The sequence below is a fragment of the Papilio xuthus genome, unplaced genomic scaffold, assembly GCF_000836235.2.
Source record: "Papilio xuthus unplaced genomic scaffold, Pxut_1.1 DF828142.1, whole genome shotgun sequence".
Classification (NCBI taxonomy): Eukaryota; Metazoa; Arthropoda; class Insecta; order Lepidoptera; family Papilionidae; genus Papilio; species Papilio xuthus.
This window is the reverse complement of record NW_013530507.1, coordinates 3,208,055-3,231,403: the sequence shown is the minus strand read 5'-3', so window position 1 is coordinate 3,231,403 and position 23,349 is coordinate 3,208,055. Positions and strand designations below refer to the sequence as shown.

The following is a 23,349-nucleotide window of genomic DNA, read 5'->3' as shown; positions in this document are numbered from 1 at the left end:
TGTAAATATAAATAAGTACTGGTTGCAAAACACGCAAAGTAACATTATGTGTACAAAATATATATTTTTTTAACCGACGATCCAATTTTATACATATGTATAGAATAGAAGTTTCACGTCAGCGTCCGAATTGTCCGTCGGTACGTTCCTTTATTTGTAGTTGTCTGGGTCTGGATATTAGATGTAGACTGATTGAATTTTAGTTATTTATTTCTATATACTCGTACTTCTCAATGTTAATTATATATTTAAGTTAGTTATTTATTATAATATATCCATGTATAAGTATACCCAGGCAAGGGAATATGATTAATCTCATTAAAAAACTGTTGATTTTACTTCCTAAACTTATAAATGCGTTAATTTAAATGGATGGAAGGATGGATATTTGTTAGAAGATATCTTCAGAATGGCTAAGTTTTCTTTTTAATTTAGCGCGGACAGAGTCACGGGTAACAGCTAGTAATTGATAAAAGCGTAAAAATTTATTCAATTTAAATTATAAAGTTGCTTATTAAAAACGTAGCATACAAATAAAACTTCCATTTTTTTTGTTCTCAGCAATAATGTATTTTTTATTTACGTAGGGCAAAGGATATTTCCGCCTTCTCCAAGTTAAGTAACTTTATGTTTAGGACGTTATTTAATTCAAGGTTTATTTATTGAAACATTTAAAGGTTGGTCTGTTATATTAAAAACTTTTTAAAGTTATTTTAATTTACACGTATTTTACAGTTGTATATTTCCACTAAATTTTAAAGCAATTTTTATCAAATATTGATCGGAGTAAGCGAGAGTCTAAGGGACTGCGATATTTTTTCGTTTGTTGAGTTTTCTCGCTTATCCAGGTCCAAATGTTCTCAAATTAATTAATTACTTTTAGACACTATTAGTTAGAATCCTTTGGCGCGAATGGCGCATTCAAAGTTAAGTGTCAGAATGATTAGTGAGGGGTGCCAGTACACCGGCACAGTGTCGGATTTTCTTCCTAACATTACTTAGCTTAATTTGATTAAACATGTGATTTATTAAATCACTTTTTAAAACAACGAATTCTGACAAGCTTAAAGTACGAAATCTTTTTCAATGAATTTTTTTGCTAATCAATTTACACATCTTGCTTTGCCATATTAAGTTAGGTAAATTGGGGAGGTGAAAAATTAAAGTATTTTTTTATTAATTATCCAAATTTATTTTGATAATAAATAAAGTAAAAGCTGGTTTAGAAAAATTCTTGCTGCTTTTTGGGATTTAATATCCATCTTAATGAAATTTAATGAGGGATAACGATGCCATGTTCTTTCGCGCGGTCCTCGTAAACCTTCCTCCATTTGCCTGTGGGATCGTATTTGTTGGCGAGCTGGTTCCAAATTTCAGGTTTCTTCCTGATCAGATGGTCAATCATGAAGTTGGTACCCTTTTTCTGGGCATCCGTACATTTTTCACAGCCGGTTTCAATGGCATCCTTCATGTGACCTGAAATCATATCAAGCAATGTTTAATTTGATTAACTGAGTTACATAGGCTATATGTTTTACTATTTTTTTTTAATTCAGCACGAAAATAGTCGCGGGTAAAAGCTAGTAATCAATAAACCTATTCTGTCACTTGCTGGATATGGTTGACGGATAACAGACTCCATTTTTAACGGTTTCAGGGTAGGTAACTAGGTAGGTAACTAGGGTCCGTGTATGGCTAACGCCATCTCAAAATCATCCGATAGCGACCACAGGATGCTATCGACACCAACTATACAGTCAACTGTAGTAATAATAAGTAAATAAATAGTAAATAAGTAGTAAAAATATATTTCCAAATTTACATACTTATATAAGCTGTTGGTTTCAAAAATAACTATGCGCATATTCATCAAGAATATGAACTCATGAACGAAAGAACAGAGACTGATCCGTGAATACATATTTTTAAAACCAAAAGCGTATGGAAGCTTCTGAAGTTTTTTAAATGTATACATAATTATACAGCTCACTGTACTACAGGCCCTTCACCCTTCAAAATGAATCTGTATTTAAGTTGCAAATGATAACGAGGTATTGGACATCACATTAAATTTAAAAGCCTTGATCAACTGTGAATTATGATATAAATTCGAAAAAATCTAAATCGTCCTAGAAAAATGAAACAAGTTTATCTTGAAATTTGAAACTAGTTTGCGAATATATGGTATTATATTTGAAGATATTTTTGTTTAAGTTTAAAAAAAAATTAAGTTCAAAAAAAAATATTACCTTTAAGTTCTTTTCCCTCAGGACTACATTTCCCTTTCTCCAGTAAGCAGTTGGCATACGCATCTAGCAGTCTATCGTTATCTGCAATTTCCTGTAGATCGATATTGTCATATTTGTCACTGTAACTTTCGGCTAGTGCCGCCGCCAAAACGCACATCAACACTAATGCTGCTTTTGACTTCATCTGGAAGAATTGTTTTATTATTTAATTGGTATAAAAATATTACTAGTTTACTGATTTAAATAATTGATTTTAAATTAGTGTATATCGTGATTATTATTAACTTACAATAATTTATTTTAATAAATGCAATGGAGCAACTTATTTGGATGCCATGTTGGCGTACCTTGAGTATTTATAGTAGTTTCGGACTAGTCCCAACCTTTTAATTCGCTACCCCCACCATTTGAGGCTTGTTCAACTCAACAATAATATACATAGGATGTGCTTTTCATATAGCTATGTCAAGTAACGAGTGGAATTTTATTATGTTACAACAATGACATTTTTTAACTTAACCTTGTAGCTTTTATATTTTCAGTAAACACCTTTTATACAACTTACTAAACACTAGTAGTGTTCTGTTTTTTTTATATGCATGTATTGTTGACACTGATGTAATTTTTGATTCTTGATTATTCTTAATCAAGAATTCGTCACCCCTAATTTAGGGTAGGCTCCATTGAATTGAATAAACAAACTTAATTAGTAGCATATGTGTTCTTCCAGACTTTGTTCTACATCCAAACCAAATTTCATGGACAACCGTTGAGCCGTTTTGGAGATACCTTCAAACAAACGTCCATCCATCCATCTATCCATCCATCTAAACATATACAATTATTTTATTTGTAAGATTATATTTTGAGTAACAAATAAGATTCAAACTTACTATCAACGCCTGTTGATAAAGTGAATAAACATTTTTGGTTATTTGCCATTCATTATGTAAAGGCGTTTAAATTTTTAACAGTAATTTAATATTTTAACGACTGAATATTCCGAACAATTACGTTTCTTCTAAGAATTTTAGATTTAAACGATTATTGTTATAAAATTTGCCAAGATTTTTCATATTGGTTCTTTAAAAAAAGTCTTACAAATATCTAGAACAAAAGAATGTTTAATGTATGTATTTCACTCACTTAAAATACATTTGTGTTGTATTTCTATGTTCACTTATATTAATTTATCTTCTTTTAAATTTGTAAGGGTTTATAGTAAATTTACAAAATGTTTGTTGTATAACCTATCTAGTATTATGATTTGAGTAAGGTTTCCTTCTAGGATTACTAGAATAAAAGTAAACACAGTAATTATAGGTATATATAATAGGTATACGTATCTATGTACGTATATACCTATTATATTACTGTGAGTTTACACAAGATATTTGTATAAAACAGATTGCTATACCTATAATTTTATTCGCCAAAAAAGGATAACAATATGTTATGTTTTAATACATGTGTTGGCAGTGGAATTTCACGGTTACGTTAAATACTTTAATCCGAGCGTTACTGGTGTCTGGAGATCATATCATCGAGGATAAAAATAAGATTCCATCCATACTCACCTTGTAACAAGGCTTTGGAAATCAGAGATAAAGAAATACGCCAAACCTTACTTTAAATCAAGATACAATTACTATAAAAGTTAGTTAAATCAAAATTGCGCAGTTGTAATTGAAATAAATAACAAGGCTAACCTCATGAAATGACAAGAATTTATAAGTCATCGTAATATAATTGTACTTTGCAAGTTTTCCCAAGACTCCATTGTTGTGTTGCGTATCAATTGTACTGTATTTGTGTGTCATTTATAATTTCTAGATGTTACTATTTCTTTGTCATAATCTACACCCACACAACCATAGAATTATTATAGACGATGTCCCTCATCTGCTCACTATACGTTCCCACTGAAGGGCTCGGAGCCTACCCTATGTTAGGGGTTTGGCCATAGTCAACCATGCGGGCCCAGTGCGGGTTGATTGAGACGATGGACTATTCATAAATAACTGTTGAATTTTTTTTCATTTGTGTATCGTTATAAAACTTTTTACGGCATATAGATAGCCACACAGAAGGCAGGAGTGAAGTTGAAGTATTTCGAGATTTACCTGATGAGTGTGCATGCTGAAGGTCTAATCTTAGTCCTTTTTTCTTACCTTTTCTTACAAGGAAATGATGAGAAAGGTAAATGGAATTGACAGAGGTAGGGACGCATATGAAGAGGAAATATTCCCTTTCAGTCGTCCATCAATTATTTAGACAGATGTCTATGGGCAAGGGTCACTTCGTTGTTTTGGCAAATTCAGGTGGTCGCTTGCTCCAGCTTGATAACCCCCTTCTTTTTAAAGTCGGTTAAAAATAATGCAATGATTATACTTGTATGAAAACCGAATGCCTGGGCATCTTTTCAAGCAAATACAATTTATATAATTAATTCTGCTGTGAATGGATTAAATGATTTACAAATAAGCGAAGAAATTACTCGAAAATATTGTCTTTATTACTTTAAATTAGCTTTACATGTGTTTCTTGCCCGATTCTCATTGCATTTAGTTTTCAGCAGCAAGGAAAGCTTCATATTTTTCTTTATACTCGTCCTTGGGGTCGTATTTTTTCTTCATTTCTTCCCAGGATTCCTTTTCATTAGCGCGAATGTATTTGACGACTTTCCTAGCTCCATTTTTCTGGAAGTCAGTGCATTTTGAACAGCTGTTTTGCATCCCATCTTTGATGTGAACTGTGATAAAAAATTAATATTAAGATTTGCTTATAGAAAATAACAAGGTTAGACTGAGGTAAGGGGGTATGGGACCGAGAAAGGTCGAGCTAGTTAATACAAAATAATGAATGTTTTTACTCTCTTTTTGTCCACAATATAAAGACACGAATGTATATATCAAATATACAGGTAAAGCCTAGCGCACACAACATCTATTGTGAGATTTTAAAATCTTACGGTAAATTATTATAGTTTATCAGAACATAAATTTATTTGCAATCGATGTTATAAATATAAATTGTGCTGTGGAGTTCTTTTCCAATTTTCTTGCATGTAATTGATAATAGTAATTGAAATTACATAAATAACATAAATTGGTATAAATAAAAGTTAACATAACTGTCTATGTAACTGCTTTATGTTATACAAATCCGAGAAATCTTATTAGAAGAGCTATAAAAATCAAAATAGGAATTAACTTACGTTTTAGTTCCTTCCCCTCTGGTGTGCAACGACCTTTATCCAAAATACACTTTATGTATGATGTAAGTAGTCTCTTGTTTGACAGAATTTCATCTATATTAATATTATCATATCTGTCTGTATACTGTTCGTTGGCGAAAGCAACAACAAACAGAGTAAGCAAAGAAAACAATAATAAAGAATTCATTATAGCTAGATACGGTTTTCTTGTATTTTTTCCTTTGTACTAATGTAATCTGAAGATAGATCTGCATTTATACCCTTAGTAAAGATAATTGTTGGTACTGATCAAGGCAATACAATGCAAAATCACGGAACTCTTCATTGTTATTGACACAATAACGAGTTATTGCTGTTTAGCATTTTTTTCTGTTTGGAAATATTAAAATTATTTAGATTTACAACAAGGAGTTACGATGATTCATTTTATGACTGACGCGTTCGCCTATGACTTTGCCAGCGTAAATTAAAAAAAAGTAACCCATAATATGCCTCCGTGCATAAGCTACCTTCCCATCAAAGCATTGTTAAAATCGACTCAGCCGTTCCGGAGATTACATTGATCTATTTATTTAAATCGGGTGAGGAAATACATATAAATCTCCGCCATTATTATCCTCTGTAGATTATAAAGAGATAGTCGTTCAAAAGACATCTACAAGCTAGTTTTTATAAGGTAGTTTTTATAAGAGCCTAAAGAATAACTAAGAAATAACCATTTAATCCTGCTTTTCGTTTATTTTACACCAGTCCCAAATCAGTGATGATGATGACAAAATAACTCTTCTAAAAAAAAATATGCAAATTAATTTTAATATGGACTTTAATGGTTTGTAAAATCTCAGATCGCTGCAGCAAATTACTTATGCAAAAAAATATAATATTTTATTACAAAAACAAGTTTAAATTGCGGTCAACCTTGTAAAATATTTAAAAAAGATCTTGAACACTTCAGTTATTGTTTTTCAGTGATTTTGCGACATGACTTTTCAAGAATTACAACTGATTTTTTAATAAAAAAATATGTAAAAATAAAGACAAACATTAAATAATATAAATTTAATTTTGAAAATAATCGAAAGTTATGCCCATTAAGAGTGCCGTTTCATAATAAGTTAAATATTTATTATTTTGTAGTAATCTATTGTGGGATTTTGATGCCTTTGGCCTTTGCTTTTTCTTCATACTCCTTCCTCCACTTGCCAGTTGGGTCATACTTAGCACATAATTCGTTCCAGATTTCTGGCTCATTTTTAATAAGGTGTTCGATCATCTCGTACGATCCTTCCTTTTGTTTTTCTGTACATTTCTCGCAACCAGTTTCAATAGCGTCCAGAAGGTTATCTGTAAGGTTTCTGTATTAGAACTTCGTACTACGTATTATTTTGTTACAAATCTTAACATATAAATCTTAAAGAAGCTACTTACCTCTTCGTGTTACCTAATTGTGAGTTAAGTTTTTTTTTACCTTTTCCATATAGTAATTAAAAAAGGAAATAAGGTAAAAAAAATTGAATAAAACTAAACGCCTAAAAAGCAACATATTTTTCTCTTTTTCCTAACTTTTTTTAAGCCTATACATACAACATACATTTTTGTTGTTTTGTATAAATGTAGAATCATACCTTTTAATGCTTTTCCCTCTGCAGTACATTTTCCTTTATCGAGGATGCAATCTACATAAGCTAACAGCAATCTCTTGTTCTCTTTAAATTCTTCCAAATCGATATTATCATATTTATCCGTGTAAGTTGGTTTCGCTACGACAGCCACTACCAGGCAGCACAAAATCATCAAATTCCTGGACACCATCTGGAAAACCAAATTCCTTCTAAAAATGACTGTTATCAAATTTCTTCTGTATGTGTTCCAACCAAGAATAATATAGCAATCAAACTTTGGCAGGGTGTTCCTCAAAGACTCTCAAAAATCTTTGGTTCGAAAACATTTAAATAATAAGGTGTTTTCTTTTGCTTAACCCTTAATTCGACGAAATTTTTTGTAGCAAAAAATACTGTTTTTTTTAGTAAAGTACGTTTACGTAATTTTCTCCAAACTAGTTCAGTAGATTTATTAAATTAGTTGTTCGTCACACTGGACACCGTCGAATTAAGGGTTAATTGGATCAATTTAGTAAAAGTTTCAAATGTTTAGATTTCAATTTGCACAGCATCGCATCCCAGATGGAACTAGTAATTATGACGATTAAAATCTATGAAACATTTTTTTTTTTAAATTTACTGGTATGTGAAAATTTCTAATACGTTGTTACCGAGGTTCCCTTTTGAAAAAAAATAACAATTCTTTTTTATTATTAAAAAATTCTATATTTTACGAATTTAAGATTTATTAATAAAATTAATGCTTACCTTAAAATTATTACAGTTGTGTAATGTATTCCAAAAGAGCGCCCTGATGTGTTATGAATTACAACACAATGCCGCGTCTTTATATACTTAGTTTCCTACGTCTTCCAAACATCTAATTTGCCCCTGGTTTGATCATTACCTTGCTTGTGACGAATGCAGTAAAAAAGCACAAATATACAGTATGTTTCATTTTTGTAATTTTTCAATATATTACATAATTCGAAATTCCTGATTAAATAACTGTTCACAATTACAGCGCATTAACTGGCTAAATAAAAAATATAGTTCAAAAATAAATATTCGTAAGATCTTTTTTGTATAGTAATATAATTTTGTATTATTGGAACTAAACATGTTCACCAAATTTAAGGTGTATCAACGAGAAATGGGTCCGACTTCAACTGCTTGTTATAACCAAAATAAACAGAGCAACTTAAATATAATTTTTTAATTTTAAACTTTATATACGTCTTTGTGTTAAGTTTAAATCCGTTTAAATTCAGCACCAATTCGAAACAAGGCTATCACCACCCATGTACCAATGTGTTTTTCGATTTTCGATTTACATATGTGCATTTATCCGACGATCTTACGGTGAAGAAAAACATCTTGATGCAACCTGCACATGTATACGAAGAAATTCAAAGATATGTGTGAAGTCAACCAACCCACACTGGGCCAGCGTGGTTGACTATGGCCTAATCACCCTTAACTTAGGGTAGGCTCCGAGCCCCTCGGTGGGGACGTATAGTTAGCTGTTGATGATGATATCACCACCCGCTGTATTTTTTACTGTGGCCTTGGTTATTACGTCTATTAAACTGTCTAGTCTACTCATGTGTGACATCACGAAAAACGAAAGACTGAATCTTAAAAAAAAATAAATCAAATTTATTGTTTTGTTAACCATTTCGAACATTTCGAGACCAAGTTAAGATAAATCCTTTCAGCCGTTCTCGAGTTTTAGCGAGACTAACAAACAGCAATTGATTTTTATATAAATAGATGATAATTTTTTAAAGGAAATTTTACTTTGCAATCAAACAATGTATCCGTGAGTTTCCACTGTCAAAATATCTGTACATAACATTCTATTTTCTTCAATGAGAATAAAAGGAATACTGTAATATTAATTCGTACAAGAGTTTCGGCTGTTAAAAAATCCTTCAATAACAAAAATATATTTATGTTGGCTCAGTTTTAGACATGAAAAGCGTCTCTCGTACTGTTATAGACTTGTCAAGTCATAAAAGTACAAAAAGGAATTAATATATAAAATACAAAAGAATTACAGTTATTTGTTACTTTTGTTTTTTAGGCTATACTATTTTGGTTGTTTTTAGGGTTCCGTACCTCAAAAGGATATTTTGTTATCCGATAGTCTGTCTGTCAAGACCCTTTTTCTCAGGATCTGCAGGTTTTTACGGAACCCTCGGGGCACGAGTCTGACTCGCAATTGACCAGTTTTTTTCTTTTCTGTTTGCCAGTGTGCGAATAAAGTTTGGTAATGTGCAATGTTAATTTAATTTCATTAAAATAGGTTCAGCAAACTTTATTAATTAAAAAAATACAGGAACAGATATATATATATATTACATTTTTTTGACGGACACTAGATGGTAATGTTTTTTGTGCCTGTGTAAGTTCTCATGCATGTAGGTAGGTACAATTTTTTTAATGAATGTGATTCCAATCGAATTTTTCCCCTGAATCTTCAGTCAGTGCCGTTTTTATGCAACAAATCGTGTTTATTCTACGAAAATTAGAGCGGCCATAGTTTAACAACATGAAATTACCATGATTCATTTTATGACTACCATCGTTCGCCTACGACTTTGCCAGCGTAGATAAAAAGTAGCCTATACTATGCCCGCGAACATCACCTACCTCCCGAACAAAGCCTTGCCAAAATCGGTTCTGCCGTTCCGGAAATTACATCGAAATAAATATTTAAACTGGGAAAGGAAATACATATAAATCTCCGCCATTGTTATCCTCTGTAGATTATCAAGAGATAGTCGTTCAAAAGAAATTAAAATACTCACTTTAGTACAAGCTAGGTAGGTTTTGTAAGATCCCAAAGAATAACTAAGAAATAAACCTTTAATCGTGCTTTTCGTTTTTTTACACCAATTAATCAAATTTACTTGGGAGTTGACAGTGGTGGGGACTTTGGTTCTCAACAAACAAAGTAATTCATAGACAAACAACTTAAATCGTCTACAGCAGCATTAAAGTGTGCCTATTTTGACAATTCATTTGGCAATTCACTAGATATGGGTTGATTAAAATCGATTCAGTTTTATTTCATTTTAGATGGTTGTTCTCATAGAACTTGGATTTTGAAGTTTCGTGATGATTGTTTTTGAATTGAAATATAAAAAAAAAAATTAAAAAATAAAAAACATTTTTTCTCCCTAATTTCATCTTCAAAACTACATAAAGAAATAAACACTTAACCAAAATTGAGATGTTGTCAAACAAAATGAAATGTTTTTAGTCGATTGTGCGAGACGTAGCCAAATATCTGTATGAAATTCAAAAAGTAATAAGATTCCTAGTTAACGTACTTATTTGTTCGATTACTATTATTACAAAACCGATTCTTGATAGTTTATAGTTATTCGTTATGCGTGTCCGGTCGACACTTGTCGGTCGTTAATCATCAATTAAGTACAACATTAATCTTCATACAAAATTAATTAGATACTTCATAGGTGACAACTGGTAACGAATCTATTTTAATTAGCACACTATATCGTACAATATTGTACAAAAAGTTCCTTTGTGCTTTTTTTAAGGAAATTGGATAAAGTTTTCCATATATATATATATATTGCCAGCATTATTTCTGTATAACTGTGTTTTGTATAAATTTGTTCAGTTTTTTTTATGGCAATAACAAAAAAAATTTCACGCAAATGACTTTTACCCAAACAAACAACATGCGGAGGCTGTTTTTCGCCTGACTTTTGTGTTGCGGATTATCTAGCTGTAGGTATATTTGTGTAGCAGAAAATGAATTTGTTTTTGGCGTAATAAAACAATTTAATTTGATTGATATAATAAATTTATTTCCAAGAAAACTGTCAATATAAGAATACATAGTTAATTCACGGGATTTTGATTAGGTTTAGTTTACTGAATTTATTTTCAAAACTGTCAAAGTGAAAAAAAGGATATACGGTAAAATCATGGGATTTTGATTCCTTTGGCCTTTGCTTCTTCTTCGTAATGCTTCCTCCATTTGCCGTCGGGGTCAAACTTGGCGCAAAGTTCCTCCCAGAGATTTCTCTTATTTTCTATGAGGTATCGGATAACATAGTTAGTTCCCTCCTTTTGTTTCTCAGTACATTCCTTGCAGCCGTTTTCGATAGCTTCTTTTAAATGTTCTAAAAATATTAAAACATTACATACAAACATACAGTAAATTTTTAATATTTTAAAACTCAAACAATACAAAAGTAATTCCCCCATAGAAGTTAACTTAGTTAATTTAAAAACCTGATATTTTACCAACCTTTTAGTTCCTTTGCTTCTGCAGTACATCTACCCCTATCCAATATACAATCTGCATACTTGTTTAATAATTTTTCATTACTTACTACTTCTTCATAGTTGATGTTATCATATTTATTAGTGTACGTACACCACACCGATGCAACCACACAAAGTAAAATGATCAAACTCTTGGACGCCATCTGCAAATCAGAATATTAAGAATTAACTTAATTGAATTACATAAGTCAAAAATTTGTATCATGTGTATATCCATATGGTCTCTAAGGCCATAAAAATCAGCAACCATAGTACACGTAAAATATTTTGAAATATTTCAAACCTAGTAGTAACATAATGTGATCACATTACAAATAGACAAAAATATTAGCGATTTTTTTTAATACAACAAAAGTGGGTATAAACTGGCAATTGTACCCAAAAGTTAATTGGTAATCTAACTCGAACCCAGAGTGATGAGAGTACAAGACACATCCTCGGAAATCTGGCTAGTGAGAAGAACATTATGGGACAAGTAAAAGCTCAAAGACACCGTCGGACAGGCTCTCTGATCAGGATGGATGACGATTGGGAGAGTTTCTTGTAAGTCCGATTTTTTTCCAACATATCAGCACAGATACACAGTATTTTAGGGTCGCTGTGCCAACGAAGCAGGACTTATCTTTGAAGTCTTTTTAAAAGCAATGACTATAATTATAAAGGAAGGCTATATAAAAAGTAGAAAAAGCTGTTGTCGATTTAGATGTGTTGGAATCGCGTCAAGCCAATCCGCAAAATTTGCCTCAGGGTCGTGACACTGACCGTAGAGTTAGTTATATTTATGATTATTATAAATGCTTAATGTGTTAGTTAAAATTTTACTCACCGCTTAGAAAACAATTAAACAACAATTTCATAAGAAGCACTGATGTGTTATGAACTGCCCAGAAATGCTCCGACTATATATACTGTTTAATTTGATGTCTTGGTATTTTGTTTGGCCGTTGTTTTTACGTAGCTTCACATACGTAAAAAGTAAAAACAATGAATATAACTTGTTGCCGCTTCTTAACATGTCTGCATAATTTTATTGCGGAAAAAACGTTGTTAGAGTTATTAAGATGATCGTCTTGATAGCTGATAAAATAATTAATGACGTAAGAATTTTTGCATTATTTATTTATTTGAAATTGACTCGGGATTTATGGGACTCTAACTATCCCTAGACTTTCATTCGGTTTACCTTCACTAATTTCTAGATATATACAAATTCTTTTATAATATTATAATTATTCGAATCCTGTTATAAACATCCATATATATATTATTGCCCGTGATTTCATTAGCTTGGAATTATAAAATTTCTTACAAACTTTAATTCCTTACTTTTTGAGCACGAATTTTTAAAATACCAGTAATACGTATTTATGTACCCAATAAAAAGGTATTGAGTTTTTTTGGATCATTTGCATGTGATTTTTATATAAATCAATAAATTTTGGTAATAAAAAAAACTTTTACATCCTACTTTAGACCTTTTGGAAATGTATTTAGCTAATTTTTTTTTTAATTTTGTATTACAAAAAAATTTCAAATAGGGACATATATCCAAAATTGCAAATCTCTAAGCATAGTGGTTCGTGTTGCGTGTTGATATGTCTGTAAGTCGGTTTTTTTTATAACAAAAGTAGTCTTGAATGCACCTTATTATAATTCTATATTGGAGTAGAACAAATATTTAAATATTTTATTTATCTTTTTTTATTAAAATAATCATTGATTTGAATTTTTATTAAAGAAAAATGTTCTCTCTGTAATTTGGATTATTCATTCATTTTTAATTATCGTAAATACCTTGAACGTTAGCGGAGAACGTTATAAATTGTATTTTTTGTTTCATTAACAATTTTCATACTTACCGCGAACAAACAATATTTGTTTTTCATCATATTTCGTCTATTACACAAAAAAAAACAATGAATCACATGCAACTTGCTAACTGGTAACGATTTTTAAAATGGTATAATGTACGTCAGTCATACGCATTAAGTATTAAAAGTATTTACAAAAATATTCCACAATGTCCTGGTTTTCCCTATACCTTACATCTTGCTCTTGTTTGTGCTCTTAATATGGTTGTTGGCCGTATCTTATTGTTCAATCATCATTTATTAAGCGCTTTTGTATGAGGGCAATTTACCATCTATTTATACTAGCTGTCGCTCTCCGTCCGTGCGGAAATAAAAAAAAAAGGTCTTGACAGACAGACGGACGGACAACAAAGTAATCCTATAAGGGTTCCGTTTTTTTCCTATGAAGTACGGAATCCTTAAAAAGTAGCCTATGTATATTCCATGCAGACGTTCTGGAGATAACATCCATCCATCCAAACATTCGTATTTATAATATTAGTAAGAAGTAAGATAATAAAGTTTTTAAGGACTCCTGCAATCATATCAAGGGTCTTATACCTTATTTTAGTTCTCTTACCCTTCCCATCCTTATAAGAAATGGATAGCTTAGGAATAGGTGGTGGATATTACTGAAGTGTCGATGCATAAGAAGAAGAAATATCCTCTTTCTGTGAGTTCCCCCCTGTCGCCTGTGCAAATGCAGATGCCTTTGGACAACGGTCACTTCTCCATTTTGGTGAATTCAAGATGTATTTTAGTAGTGGAAAGTCACCGTAACAAGAACAAAATTGGATTTGGAAGTTTTATTATTTTGTGTCGTTACTTTGTTTATCTTTATTAAACTAACTGTCGCCCAAGACTCCGTCCGCGCGGAATTAAATCTATGCCAAATTTAAGCAACAACCGTTCAGCCGTTCTGTAGATATCTTTAAGCAAACACACATATAAACATTCGCACTTATAATATTAGTAAGTTCAAAATCCATTAAGATGCTACTTATTTCGTGTATGTAGCGAGATCCATCAAACTTAATAATTTTAACCTTCCAATGTCTTCATAAATTTCAATGAACGTCTTATGGTGTAGATAATGTTTTTCGGATGGCTTGTAATGGTTAATCACATTTTAATGTTAATAATTTTTTTTTTACTAATTTGCCTATGTCGAATTATAATTTTTGTATTGTATTTAACGCTGGTAGTCCGAATATATGAATACTTTTTATTTTTTAAATCTTCTAATTATTGTTACCCAAATTAAATTGTACATTAATTAAAAGTAAGAGCTTACCATTTTTTTTTTTTTTTTATAATTTAAATCATTCGAAAATTGCTTTTAAACCAAAACTGCATTGAAATTAAAAACCACCAAATTTAGAAAAAAAACACTACAGAACCATGTTTTTTTGTGTTTTACTTTAAACAAAGTAATATACATTAAATTATTTTAATGATTTGCAGTAAGATAAACTTTTTTCTGATGTTATCTCATTACCTCTAACAATTTTATTTCCACTTAATAATTACTCAAGGTCACAATGTCACTGAGTAAAGAACACTTTTCAATCTTTTAAAATAAGTAATTGCATTAACTTACTTATTCATATACTTGTTGTCGCCCGCGACTCCGTTCGATTCGCGAATGTATGCCAAATTTCACCGAGATCCGTTCAGCCTTTCTGGAGATACCTTCAAACAAACTATTCATCCTTCCATCTAAACATTCGCATTTATAATATTATAATAGTAAGATTTAATTTAACGTTTTCACTAAGAACGATACAATTTTATGTAAGGAAAGTCCTTTGCTCCTTACACTTGCTTGCTTTATACTAGTTAAGGAGACAAGGCCACATTGAATTTTGTAAAATTAGCCTGTAATTATAAAGATTTTATTTTTCCATACTTCAAAACTGGTTTTGACAGATATTTAACTAATTATTCATATTTTAAATAGATTTCAACAATTTGCTTATTAAATGCGAAGGTTTCGTTGGTTTAGTTTAAAATTTGTTTTTCTAAAATTACACATAACGGTAAGTTTCCATATGTAATAAGAATTGTATTGCAACAATATTGTCCTCTCATTTGCTATAAAATATACTATTAAATTGAAGTCCCCAATTACATTGTGGACTCATTAGAAGTATGTGAAAATTATCCTCACTTGAGATCAGCAACAAACAAAACAAAAACATTAAACGCAAAAGCGATAAAATCATTTATCTTGCTAATATAAATGCGAATGTTTGGATGGATGAATGTTTGTTAGAAGGTATCTTCAGAACGTCTACAAGATTTTGCTGAAATTTGGCATGGATGTAGAATATAATCTGGAAGAATACTGAGGCTATTAATTAGGTATTCATATATCCGCGCGGAACGAGTCGCGGTTGGCAGCTAATAAGATATATTTTAACGTCGAATTAGGGAAACACCGCGGTCAAGGATTGATGCCAAGCAAGCATAAAGTCTATGTAGGTATTTTATGATTCAACTGTAAGTGTGAATAAAAAAACCTTCATTTCTTTAACTGACCGTAAGATTATCAACAATGTTACAAGTCTGTCGCCTTCAAAGGACTTTAATCTTTGATACATTACAGTAAAATACACATTTTGTTTATTCTTGATTAGTTGTCACCCACGACTCCGTCCGCGCGAAATTAAGAAAAAAAATAGTAGCCTATGTGTTCTTCCAGAATATTTTCTACATCTATGCCAAATTTCATTTTGATCTATGCAGCCGTTCTGGATACCTTGTAACAAACATCAATCCGTCCAAACATTCGCCTGTATAATATTAGTAAGATAAAGAATATACATATAATAAAAATAACGTCGCTTTTAACAGTGGTAGAGCCCGCTTTAACATCTTCGCACGAATCGGCCCGGCTCGCCCGGTGAAATACCACGACCACACAGAAGACAGGCGTGAAGTGGAAGCAATTCCGCGTTTCGTCTGATGAGTGTGCGTCCCGGAGGCCAAAATTAGTCCTCTTTCCCTTCCTATCCTATTTCTTATAAGGAAAGAATGGGAAGTGGAAGTGGACTTTCAGGATGAGAGGATGCATGGAAAGGGAAAATATTTTATTTCTGTGCATCCTTTCCTCCGTCGATTATAGGTAGGCGACGCATATGCAATGGCGTATGTCTATGGGCAACGATCACTTCGCTATTTCAGCGATTTCAGGTGGCCGCTCGCTCGTTTGCCACCTTGTGATATAAAAAAAAAAATAATGTAGGTAATATATTCATGAAATACAAATTGAATAATTTTACAAATTATTTATAGAATATATAAGCAAATTATTATTTAAAAGACTTTGAATTTTGTGCAGGCGAACGAGTAATGAAATGATTGGTGTTCGAAATAAAAATATCCGCGCTTTTCAATGAAACTATTCACTGCTTTATAATTAAAAAAAAATGAACACGCGTCCAAAATTGATAATACATACAAATAATACACTTTAAATATGTATTGCTTCAAAGACATTTAATTGTAGACTTTAATAATAAAAATGAAGCAAAGATTTCAATGTTTCTATAATTAATTGTTTAGTAATAAAACTATTATCGGATTAAACTTCGTCGCCTTCCTACACGATTGTTAATTGCGTAATTACAAAACAAACGGCGTGCAACTTCTCAGCAACTATTAATATTCAATGAACAACTATAAGAACCAATATATCATTGTAAGCGCATAATTGTTCTTTATTTGTTTGTTTCAAATACTCACTTACAGTTTTTATTAAACGTTACGATACGTTACGACAGTGCCTGATGTTTGAGGCTCGAAAATTAAATAAAACTGTTTACTAACAGCTTACAGTTTACACATCTTTGTCTAAAAATATAACCATCTAATATAAAAATTTCAAACAGGTTCTGTTCGTTTTAATAACACTGATGTTATTCTAGACTAGATAAGAAGTCTTCTAATTGAACAGCTACGACTACCTCTGTTGATAAAAAGGCTATGTTCATTCAAAGAAATCAAACGTGTGCGAAAGGTGTATGATGCACATTATAAGGGATTTGAAACTTCTAAATTATAGAACAATACGTTCAAGGAGTAGTACAGTATCAAGAAGTTGAAGACCAAGTCAATACTAAAAGCTTTAAATTAGTTAGGAACATAATTAATCGATGAAATATCTAGAAAAGTATATTGGGAAACCCCGTGACGTAGATAGAAAACCTTGAATTAGTTACATTGAAATAAAAAAAAGGCAAACATGATTTTAAATCAAAAAACCGGAACGCAGCGCAACCGCCGCATTATGTGATGGAATAATTTTTATTCTTGTTTTTTATCCCCCTCAGTAATATTCCGCTGTACGTTGGGACTGAGAGACTAACGAACTTAATACTTAATAATCCATTTGTTATTTTTTGTGGAAAAAAATATTTTTTATAACTTAGTTCAAACGACACTCTTGAGATTGAAAGTGGATGACAACAAAGAGTAGGGGAAGACCGAGGAAAGTATAGATGGGTTGTGAATCCATATATGACAGCTGATAAAACATTATGGAATATAACATACTGTGCTGGAATTCTAATGGCTAATGACGAGTTTAAATAACTCATGCTCTTCCAATTTTTTAGTTAGTATGCGCTATATTAAGTTGATAAGAGGAAAATATTCATGTGCAAGGAAACTAGCATCTTTTCCTACAACCTTGACCCTAGATTATCTAGGCTATCTGGTTGTTGTGGACACTACTACAATTCCTTATGTATATGTAACAAAGTTGTTTTTGACATCTATGGAATAATTATTTTTTCAATGTCCTTATGATTTATTTTAATAATAATGCCTAGCAACAAGTTTTTAAATTTATATTAGTTCATTAACCCACTGCGAGGATTATGAGGCAGGTGTGTTAACATTTATTTAAATACTAGCTGTCGTCCGCGCAGTATTACAAAAAACTTCATTAGTAGTCTATGTGTTCTTCCAAGCTATGTTTTACATCTATGCTAAATTTCAGGGAGATCGATCCACCCGTCCTGGAGATACATTCAAACAAACATCCATGCATCCACCTATCCATTCTTAAGTAACATAAGTATGTTACTTAAGAATTAAATAATGCGAACCATTGCTTTTGCGATTTCAAGAAGAAAGCAAACTTTTATAACCTAGGTCTACTAAGTACTTATCAGAAGCAACCATCATGTAAGCTCCCTCCTAAAATACTCAAAGTGATGAATTTAGGATTGTTTTAGACAAAGTACTTTACATGAAGAATTGGGCTTTTAGATAATTGAAGCTCCCGTTACTACGTCGTACTGTGTACTACTTCTTGGAGACAAGTAAATAGTGATAAAGTTTCAATTAAAATTTATTGAATTTGTTGCTTGTGTCTAGTAATGAGTCATATTTTAGATGCAGTAAAATTTCCATACTCGCCTTGCCGGCGGTCGACCGCCCTTGTATCTAATATGTACCTGTTTTGTTCAAATTACGATCGCAACTTGCACACACAAATGTATTAGTCATAAAAAGTCATCAAGAGATTAAACTAAAAAGACGTCTCTGAGTTTTTTGTAATCTGTTAATATCAAGTTTGATAACTTTCGGTTCGAACCAAATAATATAATTATAATTTTTATAACGTCTTATAAACTTAAAAAAAATAATACGTTCATGAACAAGTTGCTCTTTCAAAACTAAACAACTGCTTATTAAAAATGGCACAAAAAGAATGCTGAGATTGTGTACATATAATTAGTTAATTTCTAGCATCCTTATACACAGTAACCATTATTGTTTGTTTATTTCCTACTACAAAAAGCGAACGATACTTAACAAAAAAATTGTTACTTAAGCTCATCGATATAAAAATATTTTGTATTATGTATTCAATATAATAATCACTATACTTATGTTCGTCATAGCAAACTACACAATATACATACTCTAATTAAAATTGCAGCAAATATTACATCTGTAGTTGTCGCGCCTGTAACAATCCATTAGCAATAAGTTGCGATGCTACATTAAAAATTGTAGGCGCAGTATTAAAATATGGAATAAGTTTTAAAAGAACTTGTAGAACTACTAAGGAATCATCTGTTGTTAGTTCCGACTTTACTATGGGTAATTTTTCTATTAACCTAGTAGATTAATTAAAAATGATTCTACTTGTACACTTACAAATGTGTACAACTGATGTTTTGTTAATTCACAATACTTAAATTATGATTTAGATTAGCCGAGCTGTAATCTGCACCAAGTTTACCATATTTCGGATACGATCTCATTTTACCCTTCACAATTAAATTAAATACAATTTTTGTATTTTTAAGTTTGTATTAAAATTATAGCGAGAATTTCGTATTCCAGATTGTTTTTCTTTAATAAGCCGACGAATAGAATGTTAAGTATAAATACCAAATCCATTGCAACCCCTTAATAGCTGACAGATTTTGAAGTACCAACTTTCGATTCATATCCTTCCTTGGAGTTTCTTGAATGAACAACTTTGAAATAACATAAACTGTCGAGCCTTTAATTCGTTAAGATATTGTTCATTGTGGAAGTTTAGAGGAAAAATCTAGCTTACTTCCGTACACAACGCTATTGTCCGATCAGTTTTATCTGTCGATCGCTAGGACGTGTAATTATTAACGCGTCAATGGGCGACGCAACACCCAGTAGCAATCTTGTGAATGCAGTATAAATGTCCCATAGCAAAGGCTCGATAGTCATAAACCTTTCGAAGACTCAACAGCACTAACGAAGGGATTTTATTAAATGTAAGTACCCAAGAATTACTCTTATTGTTATTTGTTTGTAAAACTTATTAATATTGTTTTATTAAATTTAATAATCTATCATTATTTTATGATTAAATCGTCATGATATTTGAATACATAAAATTTACGAATAGTTTATTAAAAAAAAATAATATTAAAAATATCTATAGTAGTCTAGTGCTTAAATTTCTATAGATATTTTGAAAACCTTAGTACTGTAATCATATTGAAATTTATCCTTTCTTGGTGATTTTTATGTACTGAAACGTAATCAAAAATGAAAACAATATTGAATTAAATTCGACAATATGAGTAACATTAAATTAATTTATATTTGAATTATCAGTATCAGTTTTATAGTTTATAAAGCTATTCAAATTTATATGTCGGCTTGTTACTTCTTATTTCTAATTATTTTAAAATAATAATGTTCTAAATTCTTAATCTTAAAATGTATTATATACGAACAGACACTAGACATGATATGTTTTGAGAAACAGAGCGTTCATGTTTAAGTAGAGTTCATTAAAACGTATATATTGGAAATATAATGCGACATAAATATTTATTGCTAAAATAACGTAAATTGCTTTGAAGGTAAACATAGCATCGATGTAAGAGCGAAACTCCTCGATTGAATACTCCCTACCATACCACAATGCAGCGATTATATCAGATATAACAATAAAACAATAGACAATACCTAATTAAAATTTCAACGTGCAAATACAATTTAAAACATGCAAGGAAACGATTGTTTAGCAATCTTATATTTTTTGTAATTAACAATTAATTTAAAAAATTATGATGCAAAATTAATATAAAACAAATATATTTGATTTAATGTTTCTTATTACTTGGTTTGGTTTTTCGTTATATCTTTTCTTGATTTATAAGTTGGATTTTCGACACACTTTAGATTTGTCATAACAGAGCATCATATTACTTAATTATACAATATGGTCACAAGCTAATGTTCTCCAGTAGGTTATGCATGTAAAGTAAAATCCTTCATACTTATAATAATTATAAATATATGTGGCATTAGTTTTGTTCATTCAATTCTATCTATTTCAAACTAGTAGCCTATATGTTTATCCAGACTATGTTCTACACCAATGCCAAATTTTAACGAGATCTGCAGCCTGGAAATACCTTCTAACAAACATGCATCCATCCATCCAAACATTGCCATTTATAACTTTAGTAAGTTTTTATGTTAGTAAGATATATTTTATTCTACGTATCACTTGCAGATTAAAAATGAAATTGTTCATGGTGTGTGCGTTACTTTGTGTGGCGGCAGTTGCGTGGGGCAAGCCGGCGTCAACTTACACTGATAAATGGGATTACATCAACGTCGACGAGATCTTAGAATCTCAACGTCTGCTCAAAGGATATGTCGACTGTCTTATGGATAGAGGCCGTTGTACCGCCGATGGAAAGACATTAAAGGAAACGATGCCCGATGCGCTAGAACACGAATGTTCTAAATGCACAGAGAAACAAAAGGAAAGCTCCGACAAAGTGATCAGATTTTTGATCAACAAACGTCCCGAGCTGTGGAAGGAACTGGCTACTAAATACGATCCCGATAACGTTTACCAACAGAGATACAAGGACAAGATTGAGGCTGTCAAAGAACACTAAAGCCTCAGATATGGAGGTTAATAGAAATGTGAACGTTAATATTGTTTAATTCTGAAATTTTATAAATTATTTATGGTAAATGTATATATTCATTGGTAATTTTAATAAAATATTTATACTAATTTATGTTGTATTATTATTTATGAATTAGGAAAGGTAACTGCTATGACAGAAAAGAAATCAGACTCATACGCTTTATCGATGCCTTGCGAAATCGAGGCCTCTAGTTACATAATGAAAAAAAAGTTATTTTTATGTATGCTTCAGTTTAATCAATATTTTAAGTTTGAAAAATTAGATAATATAGACATTTTGTGTGTTGTGGAATTGAAACTAATTCTAAGCTATTAAAGATGCGTTGTAATGCGATGTAAAAAAGTGAATTTATAACCTTATTGGTTTAAAACTGTCACATTATAATAACCAATTCCATCCATTGCCGTAGTTAAATTATTCCTTTTTATAAATATCATCTGAACTGTTTAGTCGTCTTGTCCAATAAATTGATAGAAGCCATCTCTGTATTTATTCTCTGGGTCATATTTATCGATAAGATACGTCCAAGCATCCGGATACTTCTTCATTACGGTTCTTATAACGTGTCTTATTACTTCTCTTTGTCTGTCTGAACATTTCCCGCAAGCTGTTTGTAACGCTGTTGGTATATCATCTGAAATTTTATCAAATAGTATTAATGTAAGCTATAATACTTTAAAAGGAGGCTCTCCGGGAGTTGTTAGTTAAAAGACTCCTAGTTTGTACTAATGTTATCTAGTTTACGTCTGATAAGTGACTGTCTTTACAACTTTTTTGTACCTTTTCTATCTACCCTTGATAGTTACGTATCTAGGATGTGGAAATAAGTCTTTGATCCAACGATCCACTTCTCCTTTGCCTATTGATAGGATTCCTAAAAAAAAATATCTGAACTCACTTTCTGCCAGAAAAGTTCTGGGTTCATCAAGTAAGGAATTAAGTAGAGATTTCTTACTTTTAAATGCTTTCATTTCAGGCGAGCAAGGTGTGGTGTCACCGAAACAGTTTATGAGACTTAATATAATGTCATCATTTTGCAACGCAGTTTGTATGTCGAAAGCGTCATATCGTTGTTTGGTGGCATCACCTTGTACCAAGGCGATTGTAGAGGCTAAGATCATAAGGATAAGCTTCATATTGATATATTCTGAAATTATAGTTAAGTTTAAAAAGAATAACACCGAGACATACGAAGCATAGCATTACATGCAAATCATATTCGGGTCACAAATCAAAAGGTGAGAAAGCACAACAAAAGAAATTAAAAATAACGCACAGGATTAAGAAAACCAGATTTTAAACTTACGAAACGGTTTGCAGACTTGTAGGTTCTTCACTGAGACAGTATCATGTTAATTTCTTATATAAAGTACAATTTCAAAGTCATACGATGATTGCTCACCAAACTCGATCAGAAATTGCTATGTTTGTGTATGTAATTATTTATTATACTAAATGACTTAATTGAATAAGAACTGTGGTATCGTTGAAGGTAGTTTCACAGTGCGCGAGCAAGATAAGTACAGTCAGCGTCATATAGATCGTAACAGACAAGATATGCAAATATATAGGTACACCAAAAGTAATCAATTATATCGGTACAACAAAAGTCCTCAAATTAATAGATACATTCACCCTGCTCAA

At 31.3% G+C, this 23,349-nt stretch overlaps 6 protein-coding genes across 9 annotated transcripts; 1 reads left to right on the top strand and 5 right to left on the bottom strand.

The window, feature by feature from the left end:
- Window positions 1–1,168: 1,168 nt before the first annotated feature.
- Window positions 1,169–2,560, bottom strand: LOC106114231 (ejaculatory bulb-specific protein 3-like). Its single transcript, NM_001312518.1, is given in 3 exon segments — window positions 1,169–1,476; window positions 2,250–2,433; window positions 2,539–2,560. Coding segments are annotated over 2 exon segments (387 nt in total). The 5' UTR covers window positions 2,539–2,560; the 3' UTR covers window positions 1,169–1,273.
- Window positions 2,561–4,813: 2,253 nt separating this feature from the next.
- On the bottom strand, window positions 4,814–5,653 carry CSP1 (chemosensory protein 1). Its single transcript, NM_001312537.1, is given in 2 exon segments — window positions 4,814–5,001; window positions 5,467–5,653. Coding segments are annotated over 2 exon segments (375 nt in total).
- A 610-nt stretch (window positions 5,654–6,263) lies between these two features.
- LOC106114230 (ejaculatory bulb-specific protein 3-like) lies at window positions 6,264–7,936 on the bottom strand. Of its 2 annotated transcripts, XM_013307345.1 has the most exons (3): window positions 7,836–7,936; window positions 7,092–7,278; window positions 6,264–6,810 (listed from the first exon to the last, which is right to left on the bottom strand). In XM_013307345.1, the coding sequence occupies exons 2-3, from the start codon at window positions 7,276–7,278 to the stop codon at window positions 6,608–6,610; spliced, it is 390 nt and encodes a 129-aa protein (XP_013162799.1). In that variant the 5' UTR covers window positions 7,836–7,936; the 3' UTR covers window positions 6,264–6,607.
- Window positions 7,937–10,887: 2,951 nt separating this feature from the next.
- LOC106114234 (ejaculatory bulb-specific protein 3-like) lies at window positions 10,888–12,325 on the bottom strand. Of its 2 annotated transcripts, XM_013307348.1 has the most exons (3): window positions 12,220–12,325; window positions 11,356–11,536; window positions 10,893–11,227 (listed from the first exon to the last, which is right to left on the bottom strand). In XM_013307348.1, exons 2-3 carry the CDS (start codon window positions 11,534–11,536, stop codon window positions 11,028–11,030), a joined length of 381 nt encoding a protein of 126 aa, XP_013162802.1. In that variant the 5' UTR covers window positions 12,220–12,325; the 3' UTR covers window positions 10,893–11,027. The 2 variants fall into 2 exon arrangements, with proteins under 2 accessions (NP_001299453.1, XP_013162802.1); NM_001312524.1 differs by lacking the exon at window positions 12,220–12,325 and having other exon boundaries at window positions 10,888–11,227; window positions 11,356–11,537.
- Window positions 12,326–19,913: 7,588 nt separating this feature from the next.
- Window positions 19,914–21,791, top strand: LOC106114233 (ejaculatory bulb-specific protein 3-like). Of its 2 annotated transcripts, XM_013307347.1 has the most exons (2): window positions 19,914–20,019; window positions 21,276–21,791. In XM_013307347.1, the coding sequence occupies exon 2, from the start codon at window positions 21,283–21,285 to the stop codon at window positions 21,667–21,669; it is 387 nt and encodes a 128-aa protein (XP_013162801.1). In that variant the 5' UTR covers window positions 19,914–20,019; window positions 21,276–21,282; the 3' UTR covers window positions 21,670–21,791.
- Window positions 21,792–22,115: 324 nt separating this feature from the next.
- Window positions 22,116–23,032, bottom strand: LOC106114237 (ejaculatory bulb-specific protein 3). The gene is made up of 3 exons (XM_013307354.1): window positions 23,012–23,032; window positions 22,661–22,852; window positions 22,116–22,339 (listed from the first exon to the last, which is right to left on the bottom strand). Exons 2-3 carry the CDS (start codon window positions 22,839–22,841, stop codon window positions 22,152–22,154), a joined length of 369 nt encoding a protein of 122 aa, XP_013162808.1. The 5' UTR covers window positions 22,842–22,852; window positions 23,012–23,032; the 3' UTR covers window positions 22,116–22,151.
- Window positions 23,033–23,349: the final 317 nt, after the last annotated feature.

Bases quoted from the DNA above. Each gene is read 5' to 3' on its own strand.
- LOC106114234 (XM_013307348.1), bottom strand. From the start codon at position 11,536: ATGGCGTCCAAGAGTTTGATCATTTTACTTTGTGTGGTTGCATCGGTG. The intron at 11,228-11,355 runs GTTGGTAAAATA...TAATATTTTTAG, and splicing joins AGAAGCAAAGGAACTAAAAG to AACATTTAAAAGAAGCTATC.
- LOC106114233 (XM_013307347.1), top strand. From the start codon at position 21,283: ATGAAATTGTTCATGGTGTGTGCGTTACTTTGTGTGGCGGCAGTTGCG.
- LOC106114230 (XM_013307345.1), bottom strand. From the start codon at position 7,278: ATGGTGTCCAGGAATTTGATGATTTTGTGCTGCCTGGTAGTGGCTGTC. The intron at 6,811-7,091 runs GTATGATTCTAC...GAAACCTTACAG, and splicing joins AGAGGGAAAAGCATTAAAAG to ATAACCTTCTGGACGCTATT.
- LOC106114237 (XM_013307354.1), bottom strand. From the start codon at position 22,841: ATGAAGCTTATCCTTATGATCTTAGCCTCTACAATCGCCTTGGTACAA. The intron at 22,340-22,660 runs GTAAGAAATCTC...ATAAAATTTCAG, and splicing joins TGAAATGAAAGCATTTAAAA to ATGATATACCAACAGCGTTA.